The sequence below is a fragment of the Lates calcarifer genome, linkage group LG21 (assembly GCF_001640805.2).
Source record: "Lates calcarifer isolate ASB-BC8 linkage group LG21, TLL_Latcal_v3, whole genome shotgun sequence".
NCBI classification, from domain to species: Eukaryota; Metazoa; Chordata; class Actinopteri; family Centropomidae; genus Lates; species Lates calcarifer.
The window spans coordinates 570,063-597,917 of NC_066853.1; the positions used below are offsets into that span (position 1 = coordinate 570,063).

At 40.3% G+C, this 27,855-nt stretch overlaps 7 protein-coding genes across 7 annotated transcripts in view; all 7 read left to right on the forward strand.

The window, feature by feature from the left end:
- Positions 1-27,855, forward strand: part of or55e1 (odorant receptor, family 55, subfamily E, member 1) — a 134,693-nt gene that overhangs the window by 105,787 nt on the left and 1,051 nt on the right. The window contains 1 exon segment of the mRNA XM_018704896.2: positions 26,936-27,854. Within this exon segment, the coding sequence (XP_018560412.1) occupies positions 27,465-27,854 (390 nt within the window). The 5' untranslated portion in view covers positions 26,936-27,464.
- On the forward strand, positions 546-2,569 carry LOC108902873 (olfactory receptor 52N2-like). Its single transcript, XM_018704882.2, has one exon. It carries the CDS (start codon positions 557-559, stop codon positions 1,502-1,504), a length of 948 nt encoding a protein of 315 aa, XP_018560398.1. The 5' UTR covers positions 546-556; the 3' UTR covers positions 1,505-2,569.
- Positions 4,887-5,865, forward strand: LOC108902875 (olfactory receptor 52K1-like). Its single transcript, XM_018704885.2, has one exon. The coding sequence runs from the start codon at positions 4,910-4,912 to the stop codon at positions 5,855-5,857; it is 948 nt and encodes a 315-aa protein (XP_018560401.1). The 5' UTR covers positions 4,887-4,909; the 3' UTR covers positions 5,858-5,865.
- Positions 9,089-10,059, forward strand: LOC108902834 (olfactory receptor 52K1-like). The gene has a single exon (XM_018704849.2). The coding sequence runs from the start codon at positions 9,112-9,114 to the stop codon at positions 10,057-10,059; it is 948 nt and encodes a 315-aa protein (XP_018560365.1). The 5' UTR covers positions 9,089-9,111.
- On the forward strand, positions 12,835-13,782 carry LOC108902872 (olfactory receptor 52N2-like). The gene has a single exon (XM_018704881.2). The coding sequence runs from the start codon at positions 12,835-12,837 to the stop codon at positions 13,780-13,782; it is 948 nt and encodes a 315-aa protein (XP_018560397.1).
- LOC108902833 (olfactory receptor 52K1-like) lies at positions 16,111-17,202 on the forward strand. Its single transcript, XM_018704847.2, has one exon. The coding sequence runs from the start codon at positions 16,243-16,245 to the stop codon at positions 17,200-17,202; it is 960 nt and encodes a 319-aa protein (XP_018560363.2). The 5' UTR covers positions 16,111-16,242.
- Positions 20,405-21,548, forward strand: LOC108902870 (olfactory receptor 52K1-like). The gene has a single exon (XM_018704880.2). It carries the CDS (start codon positions 20,469-20,471, stop codon positions 21,420-21,422), a length of 954 nt encoding a protein of 317 aa, XP_018560396.1. The 5' UTR covers positions 20,405-20,468; the 3' UTR covers positions 21,423-21,548.

Consider the following 27,855-nt stretch of genomic DNA (forward strand, 5'->3'; position numbering starts at 1 on the left):
TTATGTGTTTGCAATCATGGTACAGTTACATTCATGTATAATTGCAGACATTTGATTAAACTATTAAAAAAAACATCATTATGTGATTGTCAGAAGATCATACTCTGTTTTCACACTGGATTGTCAAACATTACAAATGCAAAACAGTCAGAAACAGTTTAAATCATTATAGATGTTATATATTTATTATTCCTGTTCTCAGTTTTGTTATTGTGTTTCTCCATATTGTAAATCTATGGTTTAGCTGTCTACTCCTTAATTAGATTTTTGTATTTTTTGCAAAGACCTATTTGTGATATTTCTTATATGGAGCTTTATAAATGAAACTGATTTAACAAATTAGATTTAGTTGTTACCTGGCAGTAGATACCAGATAGTGTAAGAAGTGTAAGAAGCCTCCGAACCTGTGGTTTGAATTTTGGTGGTGGGCTGCTGTACTGTTTAAAAGACCACTCCTACAGTTATTTTGTCTTACAGAAAATAATCATTGTGTCTCTCTGTTTCCAGGCTGATTAAACTAAAACCCTGGATCAGGAGGTTTTAGCAGGAAGGGAGGATGGACAACATCTCCTCACACAAACACTTTATCCTCAATGGCTTCAATGAACTCGGAGCACTGAGGCCCGTCCTCTTCATCCCATTCTCCATCATGTTTGTTGTGTCACTGTCAGCCAACTCCCTGCTGCTGTATGTTGTCATTTCAGAGAGAAGCCTCCACTCACCGATGTGCATCCTCATTGCCGGCAAGGCATTTGTAGCCCTGAGCATCCCACTGTTCTTCGTCCCCAACATGTTGCTAAGCTTCTTGTTTGACTGGAGGGGAATCTCTCTGATTGGCTGTCTGGTTCAGATGAACTTTATACACTTTGTGGGAACTTTTCAGACCACATTTTTGGTATGGATGGCGCTGGACCGCTACTTTGCCATCTGCACACCACTTTACTACCATGAACGCATGGCTTTACCAGGATTCCTCAAGTTTGTGATCCCTCTTCTCATCAGAAACATCCTCATGATCACAATGTTAGTGAGTTTAGCAGGAACATTGTCATTCTGTGCTTCAAATGTGATAAACCACTGTTTCTGTGAGCACATGGCCTTGGTGGAGCTGGCCTGTGGAAAAACTGCCATCAACAGCCTGGTGGGGTTACTGACTGTGTTCCTCATCCCTGTAGCTGACGTCATCTTTAGTACTATCTCCTATGTGGTGATATTCAGGTCTGTGCTGAAATCCGGTACATCAGGCATCAAAGCACTTGATACTTGTATCACCCACATTATGGTCATGGTCATCAGCCTGATTGTGGCACTTATTGCTTTCCTGTCGTATCGGATCAGAAGTGGTCTTCCTGTCTCCACTGTGGTTTCCTTCAGCACTATGTATATTCTGTTCCCAAGCTGTTTCATCCCGATCATCTATGGCATCAGGATCACTGAGATCCGAAAGCACATCCTGAGGAAGCTGATGTTCTGTCACTTTGTCCAAACTGTGCCCCATGCTTAAGAAACCAAAGAACAATCTGTAATCTTTGGCAAAAAAATAGATTAGAAATTAGTAATGATTAAAATGAAATGCTAATGGTACATGAAAATGATGATACACTAATTCAATATTGTGGTATGCTTTCAACCAATCACCATCTTGTGTTGAGGTAGATCAGGTGGTGGGGGAGGCTGCCAGACAGACATGGTAAACCTAAATGTGTTATGAAGGTGAACGGCGGATGTCTGGCTGAGGCCATTTACAGCAGGTTCTTCAACTCCCACCTCTGGAAGATTATTTCCTTCATCCCTGGGGAGAGTGGGTCCATGGAGCATGCCATGTTCAAAGTCTCTTCATGGAGGCGACTGTTTAGACCTGTGTTTAGGTTATGTGTGGCTGTCAGGGTGGCAATTTGAGAACATGCTGGTGAACACCAGCGGTGAAGGAAGCCTTTTCAGCATGGATTGTCCAGCACCTCCTGAAGCAATTTCCAGGTATCAAAAGTCCACAGCTGCAGCCACGATAGATGCCAAACAAAAGAGAAAGATGCTTGTTTTGCCTCAGTGAGTTTTTGGTGAACCCAGGAAGATAAGGCAGAGCTTCACCCAGGATCTATAAGGACCTGCTGCACTTCAGTGGGGTTACTGTGTGTTACTGGAAGTGAAATTTGAGAGAGCTTCTACACACAATCGACATATCCTCTGTGGAAGGGGCAGGGTTAGAGGACTTAGGGAAAGCTTGATCCATTCCTCTGGCAGAAGTCACTGATGTAGTTAAAAGCTCTGCAGCGGCAAGGCCCCAGACAATGTGAGCCAGACTAACTCTGAAAGCAGTCTAGATACAGATCACATTTTCAAACCAAGTGAAAACAGAGTGTTAGAGACAGGTTGAGAAGCTGTTGCTGCTCTTTCATGTTGAAAGGAGTCCATTATGGTGGTTTCAGCAACCAATTAGGATGCCTCCTGGCAGATTGGCTTTAAAGGTTTTCTGGCCATGCCCAACTAGAAGGGGATCCTGGGGCACATGTAGAGCATGCCGGAGAGCTTGACAACATCTGAGGATCCACCATGAGGAACTAGAGAAAGCGACTGGTCAGAAGAATATCTGGGTCACATTCCTTGGGCTGCTGCCACTGTTACTGTGACCTGGATTAACAGTTTGAAAATATTGATGGATGTTGTGAGATAGTGAGTCAAACTTTTGACTTATTGTTCCTTAATTCTCATTTATAAAGTAATGCTTTTTTTTTTCATTGGTCAAAAATGTAGATTCACATAGTTTTGACTTGACTTTTAACTTCACTCTACAGTCTGACAATTTCATCTTAAAAGTAATGACTGACTTTGGGTTTAGTGATCTAGCAGACAAATAAAAAGTTCTGTTGAATCAACTGACTGTAACTCCCAGGACAGTCCACTGCTGATTAGTATCCCACTGGCATGTCTGTAACCTAAAGGCCCCTCCATGATTTGATATTTTGTTCAGTCCCAGACTAAAGTTTATGAAAACTTTTGTTGTCAATCCAAAACAATGGTCTTAGGTCTCATTGTGAGTCATTGCTCGCTGGGATTTTCAGTCCATCACACCAACAGTGTGACGAGGTATTGGAGTTTGTCTCTGCAGCCAATAAGGGCATTAGACAGAGAATATTAAAGTGCTAAGTCAACTGTTTCAGCAAGGACATCAGCTGATATCATCAACCTGCAGACCTGGGACACGTTTAGAGACAAACTCCCAAACACCAACAACAAGTAAAACCTGCTGATTTCTTTTCTACATGTTTAACTTTTAATGTTTGAATCCTGTAATCTGATTTTCTTCAGACAAGTTTAACAATTAGTCAGTGTGGGGAGATTATTTTGGACACTGTTGTCATATACTCTATGATTTGATCTGTGACACTTCTAGAAAACAAGTTAAATCTCATCCCACCGCCTGAATCATTTTATTGATTTCAGTATCTTTTCAGTTTGTTTTCAGTTCTCTCTTCATTGTGACACAAACACCTTGGGGAGAGATGAGCCACCTCTGCTCTTTGTGAGGTTTGTTTGGGAGATTTTTTCCAAAGTCATTGTGTTGATGCTGATAATTCATTTCAAAGTTACTAAATAAACAAGTCAAACAATTTAACTTTTCTTCTCTAATATTAAAGAAAAATATGTTTATATTTTAAGGAAATATTACCATGATCATTAGACACTGGTTGATTTATTTCAAAGTTACTGAATAAATAGAAATGCTTTTAAAAGTTAAGAAAATGTCGACATTCCTAAAAGACACTGGTAGGCCTAAAGAGACAAGATAATCATTAGGAGTTTGGGTCTTATGTTATCATAGCAGATGTGTTGGGTTTTGCTGAATCTATCCAGAACATGTCCAGAATCTTGGCAGATGTCACCACAGTCTGTTGTCCTCATGCTGCTGATATTCTTCCTACTGATGTTGTTGTGTTGACTGCTCCTTATTTCTGTCAGTCAGAATACAGAACTATAGTTAATACCAGGGAGTTTGGTACAGTAGGAAGCTACTTGTTTCAGCCGACCTTTGGGCCTAACAAAACCTGCAAAAATGTTTAGAAAACCTGAAGTCATGACAAAGACAGCTGAGCTGTGAGGATGTTGAGGAATGAAGGTTTGAGGAATATCAGGTGGAAGTAGAATCTAAAACTGGTCTGTTACAGTTTTGCAGTAGCTGTACACTGCACATGTTTCATGGTTGAATTAAAAAATCATCACAGATTGTGGTATATTGTGGAAATGAGTGACAGGCTCTGTGACCATCACGAGGAAATTTACTGCGCTTCTTCATCAATGAAACCAACCACAATGATTGAAATACACACATCTCTGTTAACAACAGGACTGATTTCAACCCATTAAAAAAGGTTAATCAGCTATTTGTCTGCCAGCATGTTACAGCTATATTTACATATAATTGCAAATTGATTATACATTAAAATTATCATTGTCAGCAGATTATACTGTTTTCACTCTGGATTGTCAAACACTGCTGATGTAAAACTGCACTTTATCAGAAACAGTTTAACTCATTGCCCATACTATATATTTAACATTTATTGATTCTTTATTCAGTTTTGTCATTGTGATTCTCAATATTACAAATCTATGGTTTAGATGTCCCCGCTCTTAACATGACATCTGTTAGATATTTTCATGTACTGATTCTTTTATGTTTTTCAAATTGTAAAGGCCTATGATGCAAATTTGCAAATATTTCTGACATCGAGCTATATAGAAATAATCTGAGTTAATGGTTTAGATTTAGTTTTTGGCTGGAATTGCTTAGACAGTGACAGTTTTATTTTGTTAGGCTACAGGGCATCTTACAAGAACTAATCATTGTGTCTCTGTTTTCAGGCTGACTGAACTAAAACCTTGGACCTGGAGGTTTTAGGAGGAAGGGAGGATGGACAACGTCTCCTCACACAAACACTTTATCCTCAATGGCTTCAGTGAACTCGGTGCACTGAGGCCTGTCCTCTTCATCCCATTCTCCATCATGTACTCTGCATCACTGTCAGCCAACTCCCTGCTGCTGTACGTTGTCATTTCACAGAGAAGCCTCCACTCACCGATGTACATCCTCATCGCTGGCATGGCATTTGTAGACCTCAGCTTCCCACTGGTTTGCATCCCCAACATGTTGCTGAGCTTCTTGTTTGACTGGAGGGGAATCTCTCTGATTGGCTGTCTGGTTCAGATGAACTTCATTCACTTAGTTGGAACTTTTCCATCCACATTGCTGGTATGGATGGCGTTGGACCGCTACTTTGCAATCTGTACACCACTTTACTATTATGAATGCATGTCAATACGTAAATTCCTCAAGTTTGTGATCCCTCTTGTGATCAGAAATGTGTTCATAGTCTTGTTGGTTGGGGCTTTGGCAGGAAGGTTGTCATTTTGCTCCAGAAACGTGATAAACAACTGTTTCTGTGAGCACATGGCCTTGGTGGAGCTGGCCTGTGGAAGCACCATCATCAACAATCTGGTGGGGTTGATCTCAGTGTTCCTCGTCTTTGTGGTTGATTTTTTAATTATCATCATCTCTTATATCATCATATTCAGCTCCATGTTGAGGTCAGGTATTTCAGGTGTCAAAGCTCTTCATACCTGTGTCACCCACCTTGTGGTCATTAGCGTCAGCTTGACTATCACACTCATCACTTTCCTGTCTTATCGGATCAGAAATGATCTCCCTGCATCCATTCGGGTTTTCTTCAGCACCATGTACTCCCTGTTCCCAAGTTGTTTCAATCCAATCATCTATGGGATTAGAACCAAAGAGATCCGACAGCACATCCTGAAGACACTGTCACGCTGTCACTTTGTTCAAACTGTGCCCCACTCTTAGGAAGTGAATTAAAATCTATAATGTGAAATATTTCTGTTATATGGAAAATACATGAAAAGCTAGTGATGACATATAATATTCATGGTATGTCAAAATTATTAGATACTATAGGTAGGTAGTGGTGTTTTATCACTGGATTCATGTGGTAGGCACAAAACGTTTGATTGATTGATCATGATCAATTTTTAGCCTGAGGTTGATCATAAAATTGATCATGGTTACATCTGCAGCCATGTCCTGGATATGGTATGCTTTCAACCAATCACTACCTGATGTTGAGGTGGATCAGGTGGTGGGCAAGGCTGCCAGACAGACCTGGTAATTTTTTTGGGCCTGGACTGCTGAGGGTCTCCTGAAGCAGGACCCAGTGTCCAACAGGCCAAGACAGCAGCCTTGACAGTCACCAGACCAAAGAGAAAGACTTTCGCTTTGCCTCAATGAGGCTTTTGTGAACTATATGGTTATGAAGGTTACACACACACACACACACACACACACACACACACACATATATATATATATATATATATATATATGTCTTTGTTAATTGACTGTCTTCTGTAAGAATTGTAGGTTTTGCTTGGACAGCTCCGTCATCCTAAAATGCCAATAAGCATCCAGTTTCCTTATTACTCCAAGGAAGTGATTCTTCCATTTCTACAAGTCACTGTAACCTTTATAGCCTTCTTTCTTCACATTTTCATTAATTTAGCTAGCTTCTGATACAAGCAGTTCTCTGTGGTATTTATGGTCAAAGGTCAGAGCAGGAATGATGACATCGTGTAGATATGGATGCAAGCTACTTTCGATAAATAGGTTTCTAAGAGTTCAGTCTCCGTTGGTCAGCATAGTCCTTCCCATGTTACTTTTCTGGAAATAACAGTCAAATATCCAATGGAGATGGATTTTTGTTCTTTAGAATGAGTTCATTTTCATTCTGTTAATTTTGATTGTATATTACTACATTGGTCTCTTGTCCATTTGAGCTGGCCATTTAACCTTTGAGCAGAGCATACATCTCCTTTATGTGCTAATAGCTTAAGTCAGAGGAGACTCCTGTTGTCTCTGTTTCCTGTCCCATTTATGAGTGTTCTGATCATAATTGTGACTCCTAATTTTGCCCAAGTTAATGCTGTCACTGGTGTTCAGCATCAGTCTATTATACAATTCCCACTATGAATTTTTAATAGCCTGTGACTGATGCAAGGCCCAGTGTCTGCTACAGTTTATTAGTCCCGCAAATATAGCAAATAAAAATCTCGGTTGAGTCAACTCATTGTAACTCCCAGGACAGTCCACTGCTGATTACTAAAACCATGGGCATCTCTGTAACCTAAAGTTCAGTCCCAGACAAAATTTTGTGAAAACTTTGGTTGTCAATCCAAAGTGATAGGTCTCGTTGTGAGTCATTGCTTGCTGACCGTGTGACTTGTTTTGCAGCCAATAAGAATATCAGACAGAGAATATTAAAGTGCTGAGTCAACTGTTTCAGCAAGGACATCAGCTAATATCATCAACCTGCAGACCTGGGACACGTTTAGAGACAAACTCCCAAACACCAACAACAAGTAAAACCTGCTGATTTATTTTCTACATGTTTAACTTTTAATGTTTGAATCCTGTAATCTGATTTTCTTCAGACAAGTTTAACAATTAGTCAGTGTGGGGAGATTATTTTGGACACTGTTGTCATATATCTTGACTCCATGATTTGATCTGTGACACTTCTAGAAAACAAGTTAAATCTCATCCCACTGCCTGAATCATTTTATTGATTTCAGTATCTTTTCAGTTTGTTTTCAGTTCTCTCTTCATTGTGACACAAACACCTTGGGGAGAGATGAGCCACCTCTGCTCTTTGTGAGGTTTGTTTGGGAGATTTTTTTCCAAAGATGTTTCATTGTGTTGATGCTGATAATTCATTTCAAAATTACTAAATAAACAAGTCAAACAATTTAACTTTTCTTCTCTAATATTAAAGAAAAATATGTTTATATTTTAAGGAAATATTACCATGATCATTAGACACTGGTTGATTTATTTCAAAGTTACTGAATAAATAGAAATGCTTTTAAAAGTTAAGAAAATGTCGACATTCCTAAAAGACACTGGTAGGCCTAAAGAGACAAGATAATCATTAGGAGTTTGGGTCTTATGTTATCATAGCAGATGTGTTGGGTTTTGCTGAATCTATCCAGAACATGTCCAGAATCTTGGCAGATGTCACCACAGTCTGTTGTCCTCATGCTGCTGATATTCTTCCTACTGATGTTGTTGTGTTGACTGCTCCTTATTTCTGTCAGTCAGAATACAGAACTATAGTTAATACCAGGGAGTTTGGTACAGTAGGAAGCTACTTGTTTCAGCCGACCTTTGGGCCTAACAAAACCTGCAAAACGTTTAGAAAACCTGAAGTCATGACAAAGACAGCTGAGCTGTGAGGATGTTGAGGAATGAAGGTTTGAGGAATATCAGGTGGAAGTAGAATCTAAAACTGGTCTGTTACAGTTTTTCAGTAGCTGTACACTGCACATGTTTCATGGTTGAATTAAAAAATCATCACAGATTGTGGTATATTGTGGAAATGAGTGACAGGCTCTGTGACTATCATGAGGAAATTTACTGCGCTTCTTCACCAATGAAACCAACCACAATGATTGAAATACACACATCTCTGTTAACAACAGGACTGATTTCAACCCATTAAAAAAGGTTAATCAGCTATTTGTCTGCCAGCATGTTACAGCTATATTTACATATAATTGCAAATTGATTATACATTAAAATTATCATTGTCAGCAGATTATACTGTTTTCACTCTGGATTGTCAAACACTGCTGATGTAAAACTGCACTTTATCAGAAACAGTTTAACTCATTGCCCATACTATATATTTAACATTTATTGATTCTTTATTCATTTTTGTCATTGTGATTCTCAATATTACAAATCTATGGTTTAGATGTCCCCGCTCTTAACATGACATCTGTTAGATATTTTCATGTACTGATTCTTTTATGTTTTTCAAATTGTAAAGGCCTATGATGCAAATTTGCAAATATTTCTGACATCGAGCTATATAGAAATAATCTGAGTTAATGGTTTAGATTTAGTTTTTGGCTGGAATTGCTTAGAGAGTGACAGTTTTATTTTGTTAGGCTACAGGGCATCTTACAAGAACTAATCATTGTGTCTCTGTTTTCAGGCTGACTAAACTAAAACCTTGGACCTGGAGGTTTTAGGAGGAAGGGAGGATGGACAACGTCTCCTCACACAAACACTTTATCCTCAATGGCTTCAGTGAACTCGGAGCACTGAGGCCTGTCCTCTTCATCCCATTCTCCATCATGTTCATTGTGTCACTGTTCGCCAACTCCCTGCTGATATACATCATCATTTCACAGAGAAGCCTCCACTCACCGATGTACATCCTCATCGCCGGCATGGCATTTGTGGACCTGAGCCTCCCGGTGTTCATCGTCCCCAATATGTTGCTGAGCTTCTTGTTTGACTGGAGGGAAATCTCTCTGATTGGCTGTCTGGTTCAGATGAACTTCATTCACTTAGCAGGATCTTTTCAGTCCACATTGCTGGTATGGATGGCGTTGGACCGCTACTTTGCCATCTGCCAGCCATTATACTACCATGAACGCATGGCTTTACCAAGATTCCTCAAGTTTGTGATCCCTCTTGTGATCAGAAATGTGTTCATAGTCTTGTTGGTTGGGGCTTTGGCAGGAAAGTTGTCATTTTGTCTCAGAAACATGATAAACAACTGTTTCTGTGAGCACATGGCCTTGGTGGAGCTGGCCTGTGGAAGCACAGCCATCAACAGTCTGGTGGGGTTGATGTTTTTGTTTCTCGTCATTGTGGTTGATTTCTTAATCATCACCACCTCTTACATCATCATATTCAGCTCCATGTTGAGGTCAAGAACTTCAGGTGTCAAAGCTCTTCATACCTGTGTCACCCACCTTGTTATTGTCAGCACCAGCCTGACCATTGTACTTATCACTTCCCTGTCTTATCGGATCAGAAATTATCTCCCTGCATCTATTCAGGTTTTCCTCACCATCATGAAGTCATTGTTCCCAGGCTGTTTCAACCCAATCATCTATGGGATTAGAACCAAAGAGATCCGACAGCACATCCTGAAGACACTGTCACGCTGTCACTTTGTTCAAACTGTGCCCCACTCTTAGGAGGTGAATAAAAATCTAAAAGTACATCAAATGTTAGTGACAAAAGTAAAAATGATCATTTTATTTATAAATTATGATATACTGAGTCAAAATTATGAGATACTGCAGGTTCCCTTGTCTCTCCTTTTTGGGAGCTACCCAGGGTGATAGGTTCTGGACAGGATTGGGGATACTTCAGATACTTACAGCACTGCAAAGCTGCAGGACTTCTGTTCTCCCAGTTTCTGTCCACTGCTTCAGGAGAACTGTCAGCCAACCAAACCCAAATGGTCTTCTTCTTCAGCCTGAAGACTTCCCTCACCACTGCCAAAGCAAAGAGAAGGACTTTTGGTTTGCCTTAACTAGAGTCTGCTTCACTCTAGTTAGGTTATGGTGCGTTATTGGAAGTGACATTTTAAGGACCTTCTAAACACAAGCCACGCATCCTTTGTGGAGGAGGCAGGATTGGAGGACTTAGGGAAAGCTTGACTCATTCATCTGACAGAAGTCCCTGATGTAGTTAAAAGCTCTGCAGTGGTAAGACTCCATAGGTGACATTCAATCAGAGGTGCAAAAGAGGTATTCAGGCTCTCAGGGAAATAAATCCACTGTGGTGGTTCAATCACCTGATTAGGATGCCTTTTGATTTTATTAGTCAAAAATGTAAATTCTCATACATTTGACTTAAAAGTAATGATTTTGACTGAACAAATAAAACGTTCTGTTCCATCAGCTGACTGTAACTCCCAGGACAGTCCACTGCTGATTAGTAACCCCACTGGCATGTCTGTAACCTAAAGGCCCCTCCATGATTTGATATTTTGTTCACTCCCAGACTAAAGTTTATGAAAACTTTTGTTGTCAATCCAAAACAATGGTCTTAGGTCTCATTGTGAGTCATTGCTCGCTGGGATTTTCAGTCCGTCACACCAACAGTGTGACGAGGTATTGGAGTTTGTCTCTGTAGCCAATAAGAACATCAGACAGAGAATATTAAAGTGCTGAGTCAACTGTTTCAGCAAGGACATCAGCTGATATCATCGACCTGTAGTCCTGGAACACATTTAGAGATGAACTCCCAAACACCAACAAGTAAAACTGCTGATTTCTACAGAGCTGAACTGTCAGCAGCTCTTCGTGTTTAACTCTTCAACCTGATTTTCCTCAGACCAGTGCAACAGTCAGACAGTGTGGGGAAATTATTTCAGACATTTTCTTTATTGTCATATGTCTTGATTGTAGCGATTTGATCTGTGATATTTCTAGAAAACAAGTTAAATTCTCTCTCTTGTTGGCTGGAATAATTTGTTTGATTTCTTTATTTCTTTATCTTTACAGTGTGAAACCAAACACCCTGATGAGAGTTGAGCCACCTCTGCTCTTTGTGAGGTTTGTTTGTGAGTTTTTTCCCAAAGATGTTTCATTGTGTTGATGTGATACTTTTTCCACTGCAGATTTTCTGTCAAGCCTTTTCAGATTTCTCTTGAAGCCAGAAGACAAGCTTACTGTTAAACATTAAGAAAATATAGTAAATGTGGCAGTATGTCTCATAGCAATGGTTTCTCAACACATCTATTATCAGCTCAGTTTTATTTATGTAGCTGAACATCACAAATTTTCCACAGAGGCCTTTACAGTCTACAACATTCAACCAACTGTATCTTTAAACCCTCAGTTCAGAGAAGGCAAAACTCTCCCTTTTATCAAATGGCCTCAAAACCACAGGATCAGGAAACATCACGAATCATTAGGAGTTTGGGTCTCATGTTATCACAGTAGACGTGTTGGGTTTTCTCCTGAATGTATCCAGAATATATTTAGAATCTTGACAGGTATCACCACAAGAAATATACATATACAATCTATGATTTAAAGGCAAAACATCTCCAAGGACAAAATCTCTTTCAGTACCAACCACAACACCGTGGGCCTAAAAATCTTGTTTTCTTGCAAGTTTAAAAATCATCACAGACCTTGGTATGTTTTGAAAATGAGTGACAGGATCTTAAACAAAAATGAGGCAAATCAATGCACTTGTTCAGCCATCAATAAAAAACGACCCTGAAAATGACTGAAATACACTCATCTCTGTTTGATTGATTGATTTCATCTCATTACTGTGACTGTTTTCAACTTTATTTGAAATAAGTCTTTAGGACTCAGTAACAGATAGTAAGAAGATTATTTTGGAAGTGATGAACACAGCTTTATAAACTAACAAAAAAAGTACACACATACACAAACACACACACATATATACGTATATATATATATTCAGTTACATTTGCAGACATTGGATTATACATGAAATATCATCATATGACTGTCAGCAGATCATACTGTTTTCACACTGGATTATTACATTACAAATGTAAAACTTTCTCAGAAACAGTTTCTCATTACACATATATATTTAACCATATTAAATATATAATCCATATTCAAAATCTATGATCTATGTCTACTGTCTAAAAATATAAGATCAAGTACATATTATATATTATTTTAAAAATATATCATATATGATTTTTAAAAAGAGGAGTATATTATGTACAGATTGTAAAGGACTGCTTGTGATATTTCTAATATGGAGCTTTATAAATGAAAATGACAGAAGGCTCCAAACCTTTGGTTTGAATTGAGATGGTGGGCTGCTCTACTCTTTACAATACAATAATTTCTAAAGTTATTTTTTCAGACTACAAGACATCTTACAAGAACTAATCATTGTGTCTCTATGTTTTCAGGCTGACTGTACTAAAACCTTGGACCTGGAGGTTTTAGGAGGAAGGGAGGATGGACAACGTCTCCTCACACAAACACTTTATCCTCAATGGCTTCAATGAACTCGGAGCACTGAGGCCCGTCCTCTTCATCCCATTCTCCATCATGTTCGTTATTTTGCTGTCGGCCAACTCCCTGCTGATATACATCATCATTTCACAGAGAAGCCTCCACTCACCGATGTACATTCTCATTGCCGGCATGGCATTTGTAGACCTGAGCATCCCACTGGTCTTTGTCCCCAACATGTTGCTGAGCTTCTTGTTTGACTGGAGGGGAATCTCGCTGACTGGCTGTCTGGTTCAGATGTTCCTCATTCACTTTGTAGGATCTTTTCAGTCCACATTACTGGTATGGATGGCACTGGACCGCTATTTTGCAATCTGCACACCACTCTACTACCATGAACGCATGGCTTTACCAAGATTCCTCAAGTTTGTGATCCCTCTTGTGATCAGAAACATTTTTATAGTCTTGGTGGTTGTGACTTTGGCAGGAAGGTTGTCATTTTGCTTAGGAAATGTGATAAACCACTGTTTCTGTGAGCACATGGCCTTGGTGGAGCTGGCCTGTGGAAGCACAGCCATCAACAGCCTGGTGGGGTTGATCTCAGTGTTCCTCATCCCTGTGGCCGACTTCCTCTTCATCACCACCTCTTACATCGTCATATTCAGCTCTGTGCTGAGTTCTGGAATTTCAGGAGTCAAAGCTCTTCACACCTGTGTCACTCACATCGTGGTCATCAGTGTTAGTCTGACTGTAGCACTTATTGCTTTCCTGTCCTATCGGATCAGAAATGGTCTTCCTGTCGCCATTCTGGTTTTCTTCAGCACCATGTACCCCCTGTTTCCAAGCTGTTTCAACCCGATCATCTACGGCATCAGAACCACAGAGATACGACAACACATCCTGAAGACACTGACATGTTGTCGCTTTGTCCAAACGGTGCCCCATACTTAAGAAATAAATGTTTCAGGAGTTGCCTTGGGTGAGGGGTGCCTGGTTGGAGTGGGGAATCAGTGGGTTATGTTTAAAGCTTCCATTGTAAAGGTGGCTGCCTGTAGTTAAGGTTGTTGGTGCCTTTTGTGGTGGTAACCTGAGAACGAGCTGGAGGATGCTAGCAATAAAGGAGGCTAAAAAGCTAACTGTGTGGAGGAGCAGAATGGTATAGCAGGCTGGAGGGGCTGCAGCTTCCATAGTCACTGAAGCACAAACTTGCATGTGGAAGGATTTCCAGGAGGCCAAGCAACTGCTTTAATTTAAAAGGGAAAAGAAAAATTCCTCTGTAGCCTCTGAGAGGAATTGAGTAAATTTAGGGAATTAATTGTCAGTTTGAAGGAACAAATTATAAACCTGTTCATACAAACTAGCAAAAGTTTTACTGTTTAGTCATTCAGATCCAATTCTATTACAATTATGATTGGATGGTACTGTTGCTTTGTGGGAGATTCACTCTGACGTTGTCTCTGCAGCCAATGACAGCATCAGACAGAGGGTATTAAGATGCAGAGTCAGTGGTTTAGTGGGCACAGATGGAGAAGAGTCAGCAGCTGATATCATCACTCTGCAGACTGGGCCTGTTTAGGTATCAACACCCTTGCACCCAAAACAAGTAAAACCTCTTCTCTACAGAGCTGATCAGGATGTTGTGACCTGAAATCTGATTTTCAGTCAGGTGTTGGGGGCAGATTATTTCACCTTGTTTTCAGTCATTATCATCTATCTCAATTCTGGTGCAGTGATCTGCATTTTTCACTCATTTTTTATATTGGCTGTGATTTATAAAACACATCCTGGCCGAATCTTTTAATTCATTTCATATTTTCAGTCATCTGTTCGATGTGAAACCAAACACCCAGAGGAGACATGAGCTACTTCTGCTCTTTGTGAGGTTTGTTTACCATGTTGTTGTCCTGTTTTTTTCCTTCTGACAAATATTCAAAGTTCCATTCAGGCAGCAGGAAAATATACTGATAAATGTTAATGCATGTTTTTTCTGGTAGATATGATTCTCAATCATCATTCTCATCTGATCGACTTCAGGTTGGGTGTACTAGTGTGGTGTCGACTGTGGAGTCACCACAGCATCTGTTCCTTTGTTACTCCTGTTTTTACTGATGTCATTTGAAATTCACAGTAACTAAATCAACTAAAGGTGACCTTTGATAAAACATTGCAGAATGTTTGGAACAAAGTCATATTAAGAGACAGGTTTGAAAAAACAGTGGCAAGTGGCAAAATAATGGAATAATAATATTAGATGGGGGGTCTAATCTGAGCTGCCTACAGACCTAACAGGTGTTTACTTGTCTGTTCAGAGTTCCAGTCAGTTTTGGTGATTTGGCATTTTGTCTTCATGTTTAAAAAACAGGTAACACTGGGTTTAAAGAGCTGGATTTTAGATGTCAGTAACAATTCAATGCCTCTGTGTCCAGCAGCTGCACCTGTAATACAGTTGCAATATGGAGAAACTACATGGTACACTATGATAATGTAAGTAAATAAAGTGTGTGACATGTAGTGAGTGTAATACGATTAGATGATGAGAGGACTTTTTTGTATGACTTCCTAAACTTAAGAGGAAAAGACTTGTTCTGTCCTGTGTTGCTGCAGTGTTTCCTAACACTAAAGATGTAAACAGACTAACAGCATCAATAATAACTGAATTATTCAACAGGTGTCAAGGTGCAGTTTGAATATAGACCGTATCATCAGCAAAATATGCTTAACTGTTCATATATATGCATTTCTTTTGATTATCATTATCAATAAATTAACATGTAAGCAGCATTTTAATGTTGAGCTGGTTGAAGTGTATTGATTTCATATTAATATACTGTTGCGTTGATTGATCAATCAAATGGAAATAGATTTTATAAGATAATTATATACTTTGTGTGTAAAACCAGAACATGCAATATAATTATTGACCACAGCTGTCAGATAAAAGTATACTCCTGAAAAATATCATGCACAATCTGTCTTTTTCTCAACAACTGCTCATCAGATCGACTTCAGGTTGGGTGCTATAGTGTGGCGTCGACCGTGGAGTTTTTGGATGAGCAGTTGTCATGAAAATCAACAAACTCCTCCAGCAGCAGGATGAACAACAGTCTGTTAGGAGATAGAGAGCTGTGTGTGTATCTGTGGCTCCAGCTGTGTGTGTGTGTGTGTGTGTGTGATGTGTGACAGAACATTCCGGAACATCAGTGTCAATCAACTTAAAGTTCCATTTGACGTGTGACTGATGCTGAAAAGAGTCCTCACCCAGCAGCTCAGTCTGACGGACTCTCTGTGTGTTTGGTTTATATTTGTGTTACAGATTGTGTCTTTGAAGAAGTGAGTGAACTTTTAAAAATGTTTGTTTTCAGGCTGATTGAACTAACACCCTGAACCAGGAGGCTGTAGGAGGAGGGGAGGATGGAGCTGCGGAGGGACAACGTCTCCTCACACAAACATTTCATTCTTGACGGCTTCAATGAACTCGGAGCACTGAGGCCCGTCCTCTTCGTCCCGTTCTCCATTATGTTCATTGTGTCACTGTTCGCCAACTCCCTGCTGCTGTACATCATCATTTCACAGAGAAGCCTCCACTCACCGATGTACATCCTCATCGCTGGCATGGCATTTGTGGACCTGAGCCTCCCGCTGTTCTTTGTCCCCAACATGTTGCTGAGCTTCTTGTTTGAGTGGAGGGGAATCTCTCTGGGTGGCTGTCTGGTTCAGATGTATTTCGTTCACTTCTTAGGAACTTGTCAGTCTACTCTGCTGTTGTGGATGGCGCTGGACCGCTACTTTGCCATCTGCACACCACTCTACTACCATGAATGCATGGCTTTGCCAAGATTCCTTAAGTTTGTGATCCCTCTTCTCATCAGAAATGTCCTCATGATCACACTGGTAGTGACACTGGCAGGGAGGCTGTCATTCTGCACTGGGAACATGATAAACCACTGTTTCTGTGAGCACATGGCCTTGGTGGAGCTGGCCTGTGGAAGCACAGCCATCAACAGCCTGGTGGGGTTGTTGACTGTGTTCCTCATCCCTGTGGCCGACTTCCTCTTCATCACCACCTCTTACATCGTCATATTCAGCTCTGTGCTGAGTTCTGGCAAATCAGGTGTCAAAGCTCTTCACACCTGTGTCACCCACATCGTGGTCATGAGCGTCAGTCTGACCATCATACTTGTGGCTTTCCTGTCCTATCGGATCCGAAACGGTCTCCCTGCAGCCGTTCGTGTTTTCTTCAGCATCATGTATCTGTTCTTTCCGAGCTGTTTCAACCCGATCATCTACGGCATCAGAACCACAGAGATACGACAACACATCCTGAAGACACTGACATGTTGTCATTCTGTCCAAACGGTGCCCCATTCTTAAGAGATTATTACAAAATATTTTACATCATATATCTCAATTCTATAAAAAAAAAAAAAGCCCCATTTAAACCAGGACAAGAATAAAAAGTACATCCCACTTCTACTGGTAATCAGAAATCTTTCCTTCTCTGCCTCTGCACCTTCTGTGCTAGCTCCTGATATTCCTTGTGGGCCTCCTTGATTTGATCTTCCTGTGGTACAGCCAGTTCAACCATAAGCACCTGATGTGAAGCCTGTCACAGCAGAACCACATCAGACCCCAGTGATGTTGTTGTGCTGGTGCCAGGCAGCATGAGCTGTCTGCCAAAGTCCATAGTACCAGTCACTTTTATGAGTAGACCTGAGGCCACTGAACTGTCAATCCTTTGTAGGTTGCTGCTGTTGATTGTTGATGCAATGTGGTATACCACTGCCTTCAGCACCTCGTCCTGGTGTCAGTGACAGCAGGTTTGTCCCAATAACAGCAGGTCCAGGATGTGCTCCAAGGGTCCTTGACCAGAGAATAGGGGACTTTTTGCCATACTTCAAGTTGGGTGAACTTGGTATCACATTGTACACAGCCTGAACTTGAATGAAGTTGATGTGCTGAGGTTCTGTCTGTCTGCTCCAGCACAGTCACTCATCTAATCCCAGTGTGGCGCCATAGATGCCTGCAGCCACCACTTTGGGGAGCGGGGGTTACTGAAGTCCTACAAAAACTCATTATTATCTGGAAGACCAAAATCTCTTCTGTCAGGCCGCTTATGGGAAGTTGCAGTGTGCTCCTCCTCCCAGAGAGCCCTGCTGGTGCTTATGCTGCTACCAGGATGAACCAACCACCTGCTCTGCTGATCTTTCCCTCCCTCAGCTCTACAATTATTGGGTTGGCTCATGGTTATCACATACATATAACCACAACTTTCCTGATCTGATTTTGGCTTGGGGTCTATGCCTTTCATCCCTCCCCCTCTCTTTCTCTGTCCTATCTGTATCTGTCACTATCAAATAAAGGCAAAGCTTCAAATAAAAAAAAAAAACATCACTATTGTACCCCAAAAACCAGAAGAGGGTAGGCAACGAGAGCAAGGACACTATGTTGCTATATCCTGGTATTGAAATGATCAGGTACTGATATTGGTATTACCATTTTTGAGACTGCCTAAAGATTTGCATCTTTATCAACACCACTATCAGTAGTTAGCATAGATGTTATGCACTCCCCCCTGCAAGAAATCAGCTTAGAACATATATTGCATTTTGTTTGCACTTTGCACGTTCAGCCATTGTAAATAAGCAACAAGCAACCAAAATGAGAAACGAAGTGATAACAAGGATGTGATAGCTGCAAGAACTGAATTCAAAAGCTTTATTGGACAGTTGTGTAGCCAGTAGGTCTATTTGTGCATCAGTGATTTGATTTTAATTTGTTAGTCTTGATAGCAGTATTGAGAAGCTCAGAGCTTAGTGACTTTAAAGTTTTGAGAAATTTAGCACTGGATTCGCACAGAACCGGGTCTCGATCCCCATCCCTAGGTCCTACAGCCCTAGTCATCTCATGATACTAATTTAAAGGTAGAAATGAATTACTTGAAGGATTGAATTAGACAGTTTATGTCTTGAATTCTTTTGTAGGAACAAAATTACAAACCCATACACACAGTTTTTACCTTCGTCTGACCATGGAGCACTTTTTAACTCTAGTTCTAGTAGATTAGTGTCTGTTTCCTGTTTGTTTTCATGTGATGCTGCTGCTCACTGGGACTTTCAGTCATCAACAGGGTGAAGAGGTGTTGGACTTTGTTGTTGCAGCCAATGGCAGCATCAGATTAAAAATATTAAAGTTCTGACTCAGTGGTTCAGCAATGACAGAGGGACAGATGGAGGAGAGTCAGAACATGTTTAGGGACAACCTCCCAACAAGTAAAACCTGCTGATTTCTTTTCTACAGAGCTAAACCATCAGCAGCTCTTCATGTTTAACTCTGCAGATTATTTTCCAAAGTTATATCATTGTGATATACAGTATCTTGATTCTTGCTTGTATGTTGCAGATGAGCCTCATCTGCTCTTTGTCAGGTTTGTTTGCTGTAATAATTCTTGATGCTGACATGTTGTTTTTTCCTCTGACTAATATTTGATGTTGAGCCTTTTCAGAGTTTCTGTATGTCCTGGTAAATGCACATCTGCATGTTCGTGTAAGACCCTCCATCACCCTGATGAATGGGGGATTTTTTGCTGTTTCCTAAACCTGCCGAATCTTTTCTCATAACATTCTTAGGTTCAGCTTTTCAACATTTGTATGTGACTAAACTCATGAAGATGAAGGTTAACAACCTGTAGCTCTGATCTGAAACTAATCTGATTAAATACACACTGAAATAACAGCTCAAGGTTCCTGACTTTTACCTTATTGATATAATCTGCATCTTGTAAATGTAGTGTTTCCTGTACGTAATGGGGTGGATGGACACGAATCAGATTTTCATGTGGGTGATGCATCACTCCTCTTTCTTGAACCTCAGTCAGCTGTTTTAGATGCCTAACCATATCTTTGCCTTAACTTAGTTATTTATTATATTTTTCTCTTTTTAACAAGTGAAAGTGACACTGGCTCTGTGTCACAGTCTCACAGTGTTAGTGTGAGCAGCAGCAATCTGTTAGGAGAGATAGAGAGCTGTGTGTGTATCTGTCGCTCCAGCTGTGTGTGTGTGTGTGACAGAACATTCCGGAACATCAGTGTCAATCAACTTAAAGTTCCATTTGACGTGTGACTGATGCTGAAAAGAGTCCTCACCCAGCAGCTCAGTGTGACACCATGTGGACGTTCCAGGAAATCTGTGGGTGGAGTAGTCATGGTATTGTTTTTACAGAGCCTTCACTTGAAACATTATTTCATAATTATATTAGTAATCGTGGGGTGTTTTAATGTTTACTGAGTCATACATTCGAAGGTGGTCTCCAGTTCATCCTCCAAGTTTGAGTGAGTTCAGGATTTTACTCTGGTTCATATATAACTTGCACTTAATTGGTGTGTATTGTTAAATATCTGTTTATTTTGGTGGCACTGATGTTAACGTTTGGTTCAGATTTTGTCTTTAAGAATGAAACCTAAATTTATTGTGGGTCATCACTGCATTTTCTGAAGTGATTTTGTGCAAATGAAACACACCTTACAGTCATCTATTTTGCAGCTGTGGATAAATAGAGTGACTTTACAGATGAAAATGTCTCTGTTTTCAGGCTGATTGAACTAACACCCTAAACCAGGAGGCTGTAGGAGGAGGGGAGGATGGAGCTGCTGAGGGACAACGTCTCCTCACACAAACATTTCATTCTCGACGGCTTCAACAGACTCGGAGCACTGAGGCCCGTCCTCTTCATCCCGTTCTCCATTATGTTCATTGTGTCACTGTTCGCCAACTCCCTGCTGCTGTACATCATCATTTCACAGAGAAGCCTCCACTCACCGATGTACATCCTCATCGCTGGCATGGCATTTGTGGACCTGAGCCTCCCGCTGTTCTTCGTCCCCAACATGTTGCTGAGCTTCTTGTTTGACTGGAGGGGAATCTCTCTGGGTGGCTGTCTGGTTCAGATGTATTTCGTTCACTTATTAGGAGCTTTTCAGTCCACGTTGCTGCTATGGATGGCGCTGGACCGCTACTTTGCAATCTGCACACCACTCTACTACCATGAATGCATGGCTTTACCAAGATTCCTTAAGTTTGTGATCCCTCTTGTGATCAGAAACATTTTTATAGTCTTGGTGGTTGTGACTTTGGCAGGAAGGTTGTCATTTTGCTTCCGAAACGTGATAGACCACTGTTTCTGTGAGCACATGGCCTTGGTGGAGCTGGCCTGTGGAAGCACAGCCATCAACAGTCTGGTGGGGTTGATCTCAGTGTTCCTCATCCCTGTGGCCGACTTCCTCTTCATCACCACCTCTTACATCGTCATATTCAGCTCTGTGCTGAGTTCTGGCAAATCAGGTGTCAAAGCTCTTCACACCTGTGTCACCCACATCGTGGTCATGAGCGTCAGTCTGACCATCATACTTGTGGCTTTCCTGTCCTATCGGATCCGAAACGGTCTCCCTGCAGCCGTTCGTGTTTTCTTCAGCATCATGTATCTGTTCTTTCCGAGCTGTTTCAACCCGATCATCTACGGCATCAGAACCACAGAGATACGACAACACATCCTGAAGACACTGACATGTTGTCGCTTTGTCCAAACTGTGGATTAATCATAAGTAACCATCAGAGTTTGTATATTTTTTAACAAGTATAATGTCAGGGTTCCATGCAGGCCCATTTCTTCCAGTAAAGAAGAAAAGTAATTGGAAGGTAAACAGTTTAATACTAAGGATTTGTCAGTTGCTATTTGTAAACCAATCTAAGTTGCTCCTCCTGGCTCAACAAATGACAGCAGTCGAATGAGATAGATGGTGAACGAAGAGAGGGAGCAGCCTTACCAAGAATAAATCAATGAATCAGAGAAATAAGATGTTATTTTCTGACTGTTTCACAGCTGTTACATCAACAGAGAGCGAAGACAATAACAACAAAGGATGAGGGTCTTCACCAGACCTTTTATTTATTCAAAAGATCAAGGAGTCATTTCTCTGCAGAGAAGTTAGACTGAGGGACAATGTCCTAAAACTTTAGTTATTATACCAACAAGGTAGAACTATCTTAGAGTAACCCTCCCATAGCCATTAAATCCCTCTGTAGTATCATCCATGCCCAGTGGCCTGGTCTGATGCTCAAATCATTACCAAATGTGGTTTTCATATCTGGACAACAGGATACTTGCTCAAAGTTCCCGGCACAGTTAGGTGTTTTCCAAAGGCCAGTAGCATAACAGTTTTTGGCTCATATTTGAGAACATTTCTGGTAAACAGCACTTTGTATTAACACACTAGGTCTCAATGACCTGTCAACCAAGACTGATGAGTTCCACACAAGGCCATAGGCCTTTCTGCACACACAAATCCCTTGTGCTGGTTTAGAGCTGTCCAAACTAAAACTAATGTGACTAGACCCAGTGTACAACAATTTAAGATTATATGAGGATGAGTATAATGATCATAAAAAAATGATACGTATATGTGTGAATATATGTTGCATGGTGAACACTGAGCACTAATTTTCTACCACACAGAGACAGTGAAGTAAGCTGGCTGAATCATGCCTTAACACCCTGTGCTGTCATTGACAGGGGATTGACTTTTGACTTTAGGAAAATCCTGTGTAGTATACCTTTAAAAATGACAATGATAAAAAATTCTCAAGTCAACATTATCATGTAGCCAAAATCCTGATCTCTAAGTCAACATAATAAAACTGTGAACATTGTACAGTTTAGATATTAAATCAACATTATATTTTAAAAAATGTTTTATTTATTTGACCATAAATGAATGAAGTATAGAAAATGTAAACCCAGAATTCAGATCCATGACCTTTGTGTTGTGAGGCAACAAGTAACCCACATGTTCGGGTTTTCTTGATTTAAACTATATGATGGCTTCATACTTTAAATAAAGAGCTGGAAGTAATGAATGTGATTATTTTTATCTTTGATGATATAATTTCATTTCCAGATGTTTTGTAAAGGAAACTAAAAATTATATCTGTTAATGTTTCAGTATTGACATATATAATACTGACGTGTCAAATATATTTTTGCTAAATAGAGAAATAGGTCTGTTTTGCTCAGTACATGTTTAAACACCATTTGAAGTGAAGGTCGACATAAAAATATTACTGGTCAATAAAGTGGATGTTTGATAAAAGGTCAGGTCAGGTCATGTGACAGTGCTTTCTCTTTACAATCTAACAGACCTACTTTTCATGTTGGAGAGACAAAAGTTTCTTGTTTGAATGAAATATAAATAGATTTTGTCTGGTGATGTTTTAACAGGACGGCATGAAAAAAATATGTTGTTATAATGTGAAACAAGAAACTAAGCAAAATATTTTCCATCACTGGGAAAATGATGAAAGTGTTGTAATGTCAGTAACAGTTCTTAAAATATTATGATAATTCAGTTTCACTTTAAAAAGAAAAAATGAGTCAGATCTATAGATCTGCTAAGTGTCTAGTGTAACAGACTGTGTTTTCTACAGTGAATTATCAGCCAACATGAAACAGGACAAACAGCCTCCATCCATCACTAGGTGTCAGTGTCCTCCCAACACAAACTCCACATCCTGGCTGCTGAACACCAGCAGTTATTTAACAGCCCATAGTATCACAGACACCTGTCATCACCTGTCACCATCTGTCATCACATCTGCTGTTGTTGTGTTCACAGAGCTGTGACTTCCTGTTTAAGGTCTCCTCATATTTCTAATTTAAACCTCCGAGGCAACATGTGCTCTGATTTACTACTTTAATATTGCAGCAGGAGACAAAACCAGGCCACAATATCTCAATGAGTTATTTTACAAGGAAATATTGGTGTGGGGAAAAAAAAGCACATACAGTCTTTCCTGAAGCATATTTTGTCTTCATTACAGAATCCTGCTCATATGTTCATGTCTATAACTCATTTAAGCTTTAAGATTAAAGCTGAGCTCAGAGAAATCCTCCAGCTCCAGCTTCTGTTTAAAATGATTTATTCACCCAGAGTAAACTAAAATCTAAACTCACAACAGTGAGCACTGTCTTTCACAGTTATTTTCAAGTTAGAGTACAAATGAAATGGGAGCAAAATGCAGTTTGAAGTATCAAAAGTAAAAATACTCATAATACAGAATGGGCCTTTTTAAAGTGTTAGAAATATAATAATTATTAAATTACTGTTTGGGCCATTATTTCAGCTCAGTGAGTAGGACTACGCAGTCGGAGTTCCAGTCTTTGTTTTCTGTTCATGAAACCATTTAACTGCTCTGGCTCAGAGCAATGACGGGATTAATTACCACTGGAGGCAGCAGAGGGCGCCGCTGCTCTATAAAGTTACATTTACTGAACAGCAAAGGGAGATGAGTTAAACAGCTCTCATTACCTGAGCGCCCAGTTTAACTCTCTGAGTGATTCTGCAGAAAGTTTGAAGTGAATAACTTTTGTGGATTTTCTGTTTCAGTCAGTTCTGTCTAGTAACATGGACAATGTCGTCCAGCACCAGTCCTGTTCACCTGATCTGAGCCCTCAGACTGTTACCTCTGCCCCAGGATGAAGGAGGAGCTCAGTGGTCACCATTTTGACTGATGATGACACCATCACTGCTGTGACCATCTTCTCAGAGAGAAATCTTGAGTTGAACTTCTAGTGAAAACGTGGAGAAACCAAAAAACACAGTCCAACAGAAGATAGAACATCTGATCCATCAGGAGACATCCATAACAATACAAGTTTCCACAGAAATGAGGAGATGTCACCTTGATGGTCTGGGAGTAAGTGAATGTTGGACTGGAGCTGGATGTCACCGATGTAGACATGACAGTGTGAGGAGACCTGAGGTGACAGCAATGGCCAGGCCGTGTTGCTCTGAGATGGACTGTGGTGGAGCAGTCACCAACATGAATCTAACATGGTTCAATGATCAGAACATAAGGAGGGAGTTCACTTTACTGGAGCCACAGGTCAACAGGAGCTGAAGATGACCACCAGGAGCTGACCTGCAGCCAGCAGTGTGTACGTGGAGCTGTTGGATGTTTCAGTGTGTTCATTTATTAAAACCGCTGTTTTAGATCTGAGTCACTGGGACAGAAATCTCATTACAGCTGCAGCTCTCAGAGTCCCAGCAGTCTCACTGAAAAGACCAATTAACCAGAGCAGATAATTAATCCCAGCATCCTTCACAGAGGAAACTCGACTCTACTGTTTTGACCTTGGGGCCAATTAGCTTCCAGGAGCAACAACAACAAACTGAACAAATTAGATTTTACAGTTTAAACCTCAGAGGAAACATGTTCCTGCCTCCAATTTACTGTGTCAGTGTAGCAGAGGATCGTCTCTTTGATTTCAGCTGTTTGAAGAAGACAAACTGTTAAATCAGGACAAACTGGTGACACACAGATGAATGAGACGCAAAGAAGACATCAGCAAACAGAACAATGACCAAGAAAAACAACAGATAAATATTCATAAGAAAAAACCCATAGGGCTGCAGCACATTTTCTCAGTAATGCTTAATGCTTGGGTCTAATAATGAAAGATGTCCATCACAGTTTCCAACACTGATGTGTTGTTAAGTCTGACTGACAGTCCAGAACCCAGAGACTTGAGCGTCTTTAATAAACTCAGACACCAGAAGCAGTCAAACAGGAAGTAAACAGGTTGATTAAACTCCTGAGAGTCTCTGCTCCTCTAATCGGTTCAGGGACATTTAAATTGGTTCAAAGTGGTTTGAACCAATCAGAGTGCTGCTGCGTTTGGGATCAATCATCCCGTGGGACATTTGGACTTCGGCTATAAGACGAACCGGGAGAGAACGAAGACCTCTCTGACAACCACAGCAGGTAGGAAGGTTTACAGCTGAAAACTGACTGCAGTCATTTATATGATATATTTATTCCAGTTTGATAAATCAGCATGAGGGTATAAATGTTGTGTCATTTATAAACTGTGTGTGTATATTGACACCTGTGTAACTGTTGATGTAGTTATGTGTATGTGTCTGTGTTGTATATTAACTTGGTTTACTTCTGTCTTTGTATATCTTGGAGTCCTTTCTGTCTTTAACAGAAATAGTTAGTCATATATATAGAAACATTTCTCATGTCATTCTCTGATTCTGATTCTGTTTTCTTAGCTACATGTGTTGACCACAGCAACAGGAAACTAAAACTATCTGCATGGCTGGAGTTCTGTGGAAGTAAGTGACAACATATATTTTGTTTGTAATTTTCTTTACTCATTATAATGTGTTATACTGTCAGGTGTTTCTGTTATTTTGTCCACCTTGTTTATGTAAATGAAGGTACGTCATCCAATATTATCAGCTAGCAGCTGTATCAACTAAAACTGAACATTAGTGTAACTGGTGTATGTGTGCATATATACATAGAAATATAAGAATGTCTGCATATTCATTGATATGTATGTTTGTGTATACTGTGTATCTGTTTAAGAGTATGTAGTAGTATAATTTTTTTCATGTTTTATTTATTCAGCTCAATAGTATTTCATGCTAACTCAATATATTTTTGTGTTGTGTTCTTTCCATCTTTATTTCTAAATATCAAAAACATTTTCTCAGCTACATGTTTTGCCCACAACAACCTGAAACCAAAGCTATCTACAGGGCTGGACACCAGTAGAAGTAAGTGATGTTCTTTTAGTTAACTAATCAAATAACAGACAATCCTGAAAAAATATATTTAATCACTATTTGAAATCTTCTGTTTGAAGTTAAAAAACACAATTAGAGAACACTGATGCTTATGTTCATGATTTTTCTGGACAACTTTAGAATCATATGAAAACTCATTGACCTTGTATGTGTTGTAGAATGACCAATAAGCAAAACATTGTTAAAACTCAATGAGTCAAGTTATTGAATATTTCTGTAGCATCTCTTTTCAGTATTGCACTTTGTAGATGGTCCCTGTGTACTATACTATCAATGTAATTTCTCCAGCTTGGAGGATGGCATATTTGGTCCGGGAAGTTTGAATGTGTGAATATCTTTCTAACTTTACCTAAGTTCACCCTGGTTCCCGCCACAAAAAGCCAATGGGATTTTTTCATTGTGTTCTGGATTATTCTAGAAAATAAACTGTGAGCAGCTAAAGTTTCTGATCCTTCCAGGTTTAGTTGATCAGATGATCTTCACAGATGAACACCACTGTTCTGATGTTTGAAGCCTAAATCCAATCTCCAGAAGTAAGAAGCTAATGTTAGGCTATAAACCAACTACACCACGGTCACATGACGTCAACGTCTCCACCACTAAGCTTCCAACTGGTCATTTCATTTAGCTCTGAGCTCTTCTACAAAAGCCTTTCTTCTTAGAAAGTTAGTGAGAGTTTGAAAGAGCGTGAGTAGAAACACAATGAGGCTGTAAAGGTGGACTGGTGAGTAGATGGGTTTTCATGTTAACGTCCCCGACAACCTCTGTAGTCTCATTTAGACACTCGTTAGCAACCGCCTGTTTTAAGACACGTAAAAGCTTCAAACATCAGGAGTGGGGGATTTACTGACCCATTTTATGTCGGAGAATAAAACCTGAAAATGTCTTGAGCTTGTGTTAAAACCACAGACCTTATTGGGATGAGGTAACAGGAAGTGCTAACATGCTCTCTGTTTGACCTGGCACTGCTCAGGTGAAGCCAGCATCATGTTGGAGGCATTGCCAGGTAGGAACTTCTCCCACAGCAGCTTTGTGTTCAGAGGTTTCCCTGAGCTGCAGAGACACAGCTGGCTGCTGGTGCTTCCCTTCTCTGCCTCTTACCTGTCAGTGCTGCTGGGAAACTCTCTGCTGGTCCACGTCATCCGCAGCGTGGACAGTCTGCACAGCCCCATGTACCTCCTCATCTGCACGCTCTGCATCGTTGACATCCTCATCGTGACCACCATCATCCCCAACATGCTCTTCAGCCTCCTGTTTGACTGGTACAAGATCTCATTAGCTGGCTGCTTGATTCAGATGTTCTTCACTCACTTCCTGTCCTCAGTGGAGTCTACGCTGCTGCTGGCAATGGCATTGGACCGCTACGTGGCCATCTGCC

What these genes read in the sequence shown, in the direction of transcription:
- LOC108902873 (XM_018704882.2), top strand. Translation starts at nt 557, where the DNA reads ATGGACAACATCTCCTCACACAAACACTTTATCCTCAATGGCTTCAAT.
- LOC108902875 (XM_018704885.2), top strand. Translation starts at nt 4,910, where the DNA reads ATGGACAACGTCTCCTCACACAAACACTTTATCCTCAATGGCTTCAGT.
- LOC108902834 (XM_018704849.2), top strand. Translation starts at nt 9,112, where the DNA reads ATGGACAACGTCTCCTCACACAAACACTTTATCCTCAATGGCTTCAGT.
- LOC108902872 (XM_018704881.2), top strand. Translation starts at nt 12,835, where the DNA reads ATGGACAACGTCTCCTCACACAAACACTTTATCCTCAATGGCTTCAAT.
- LOC108902833 (XM_018704847.2), top strand. Translation starts at nt 16,243, where the DNA reads ATGGAGCTGCGGAGGGACAACGTCTCCTCACACAAACATTTCATTCTT.
- LOC108902870 (XM_018704880.2), top strand. Translation starts at nt 20,469, where the DNA reads ATGGAGCTGCTGAGGGACAACGTCTCCTCACACAAACATTTCATTCTC.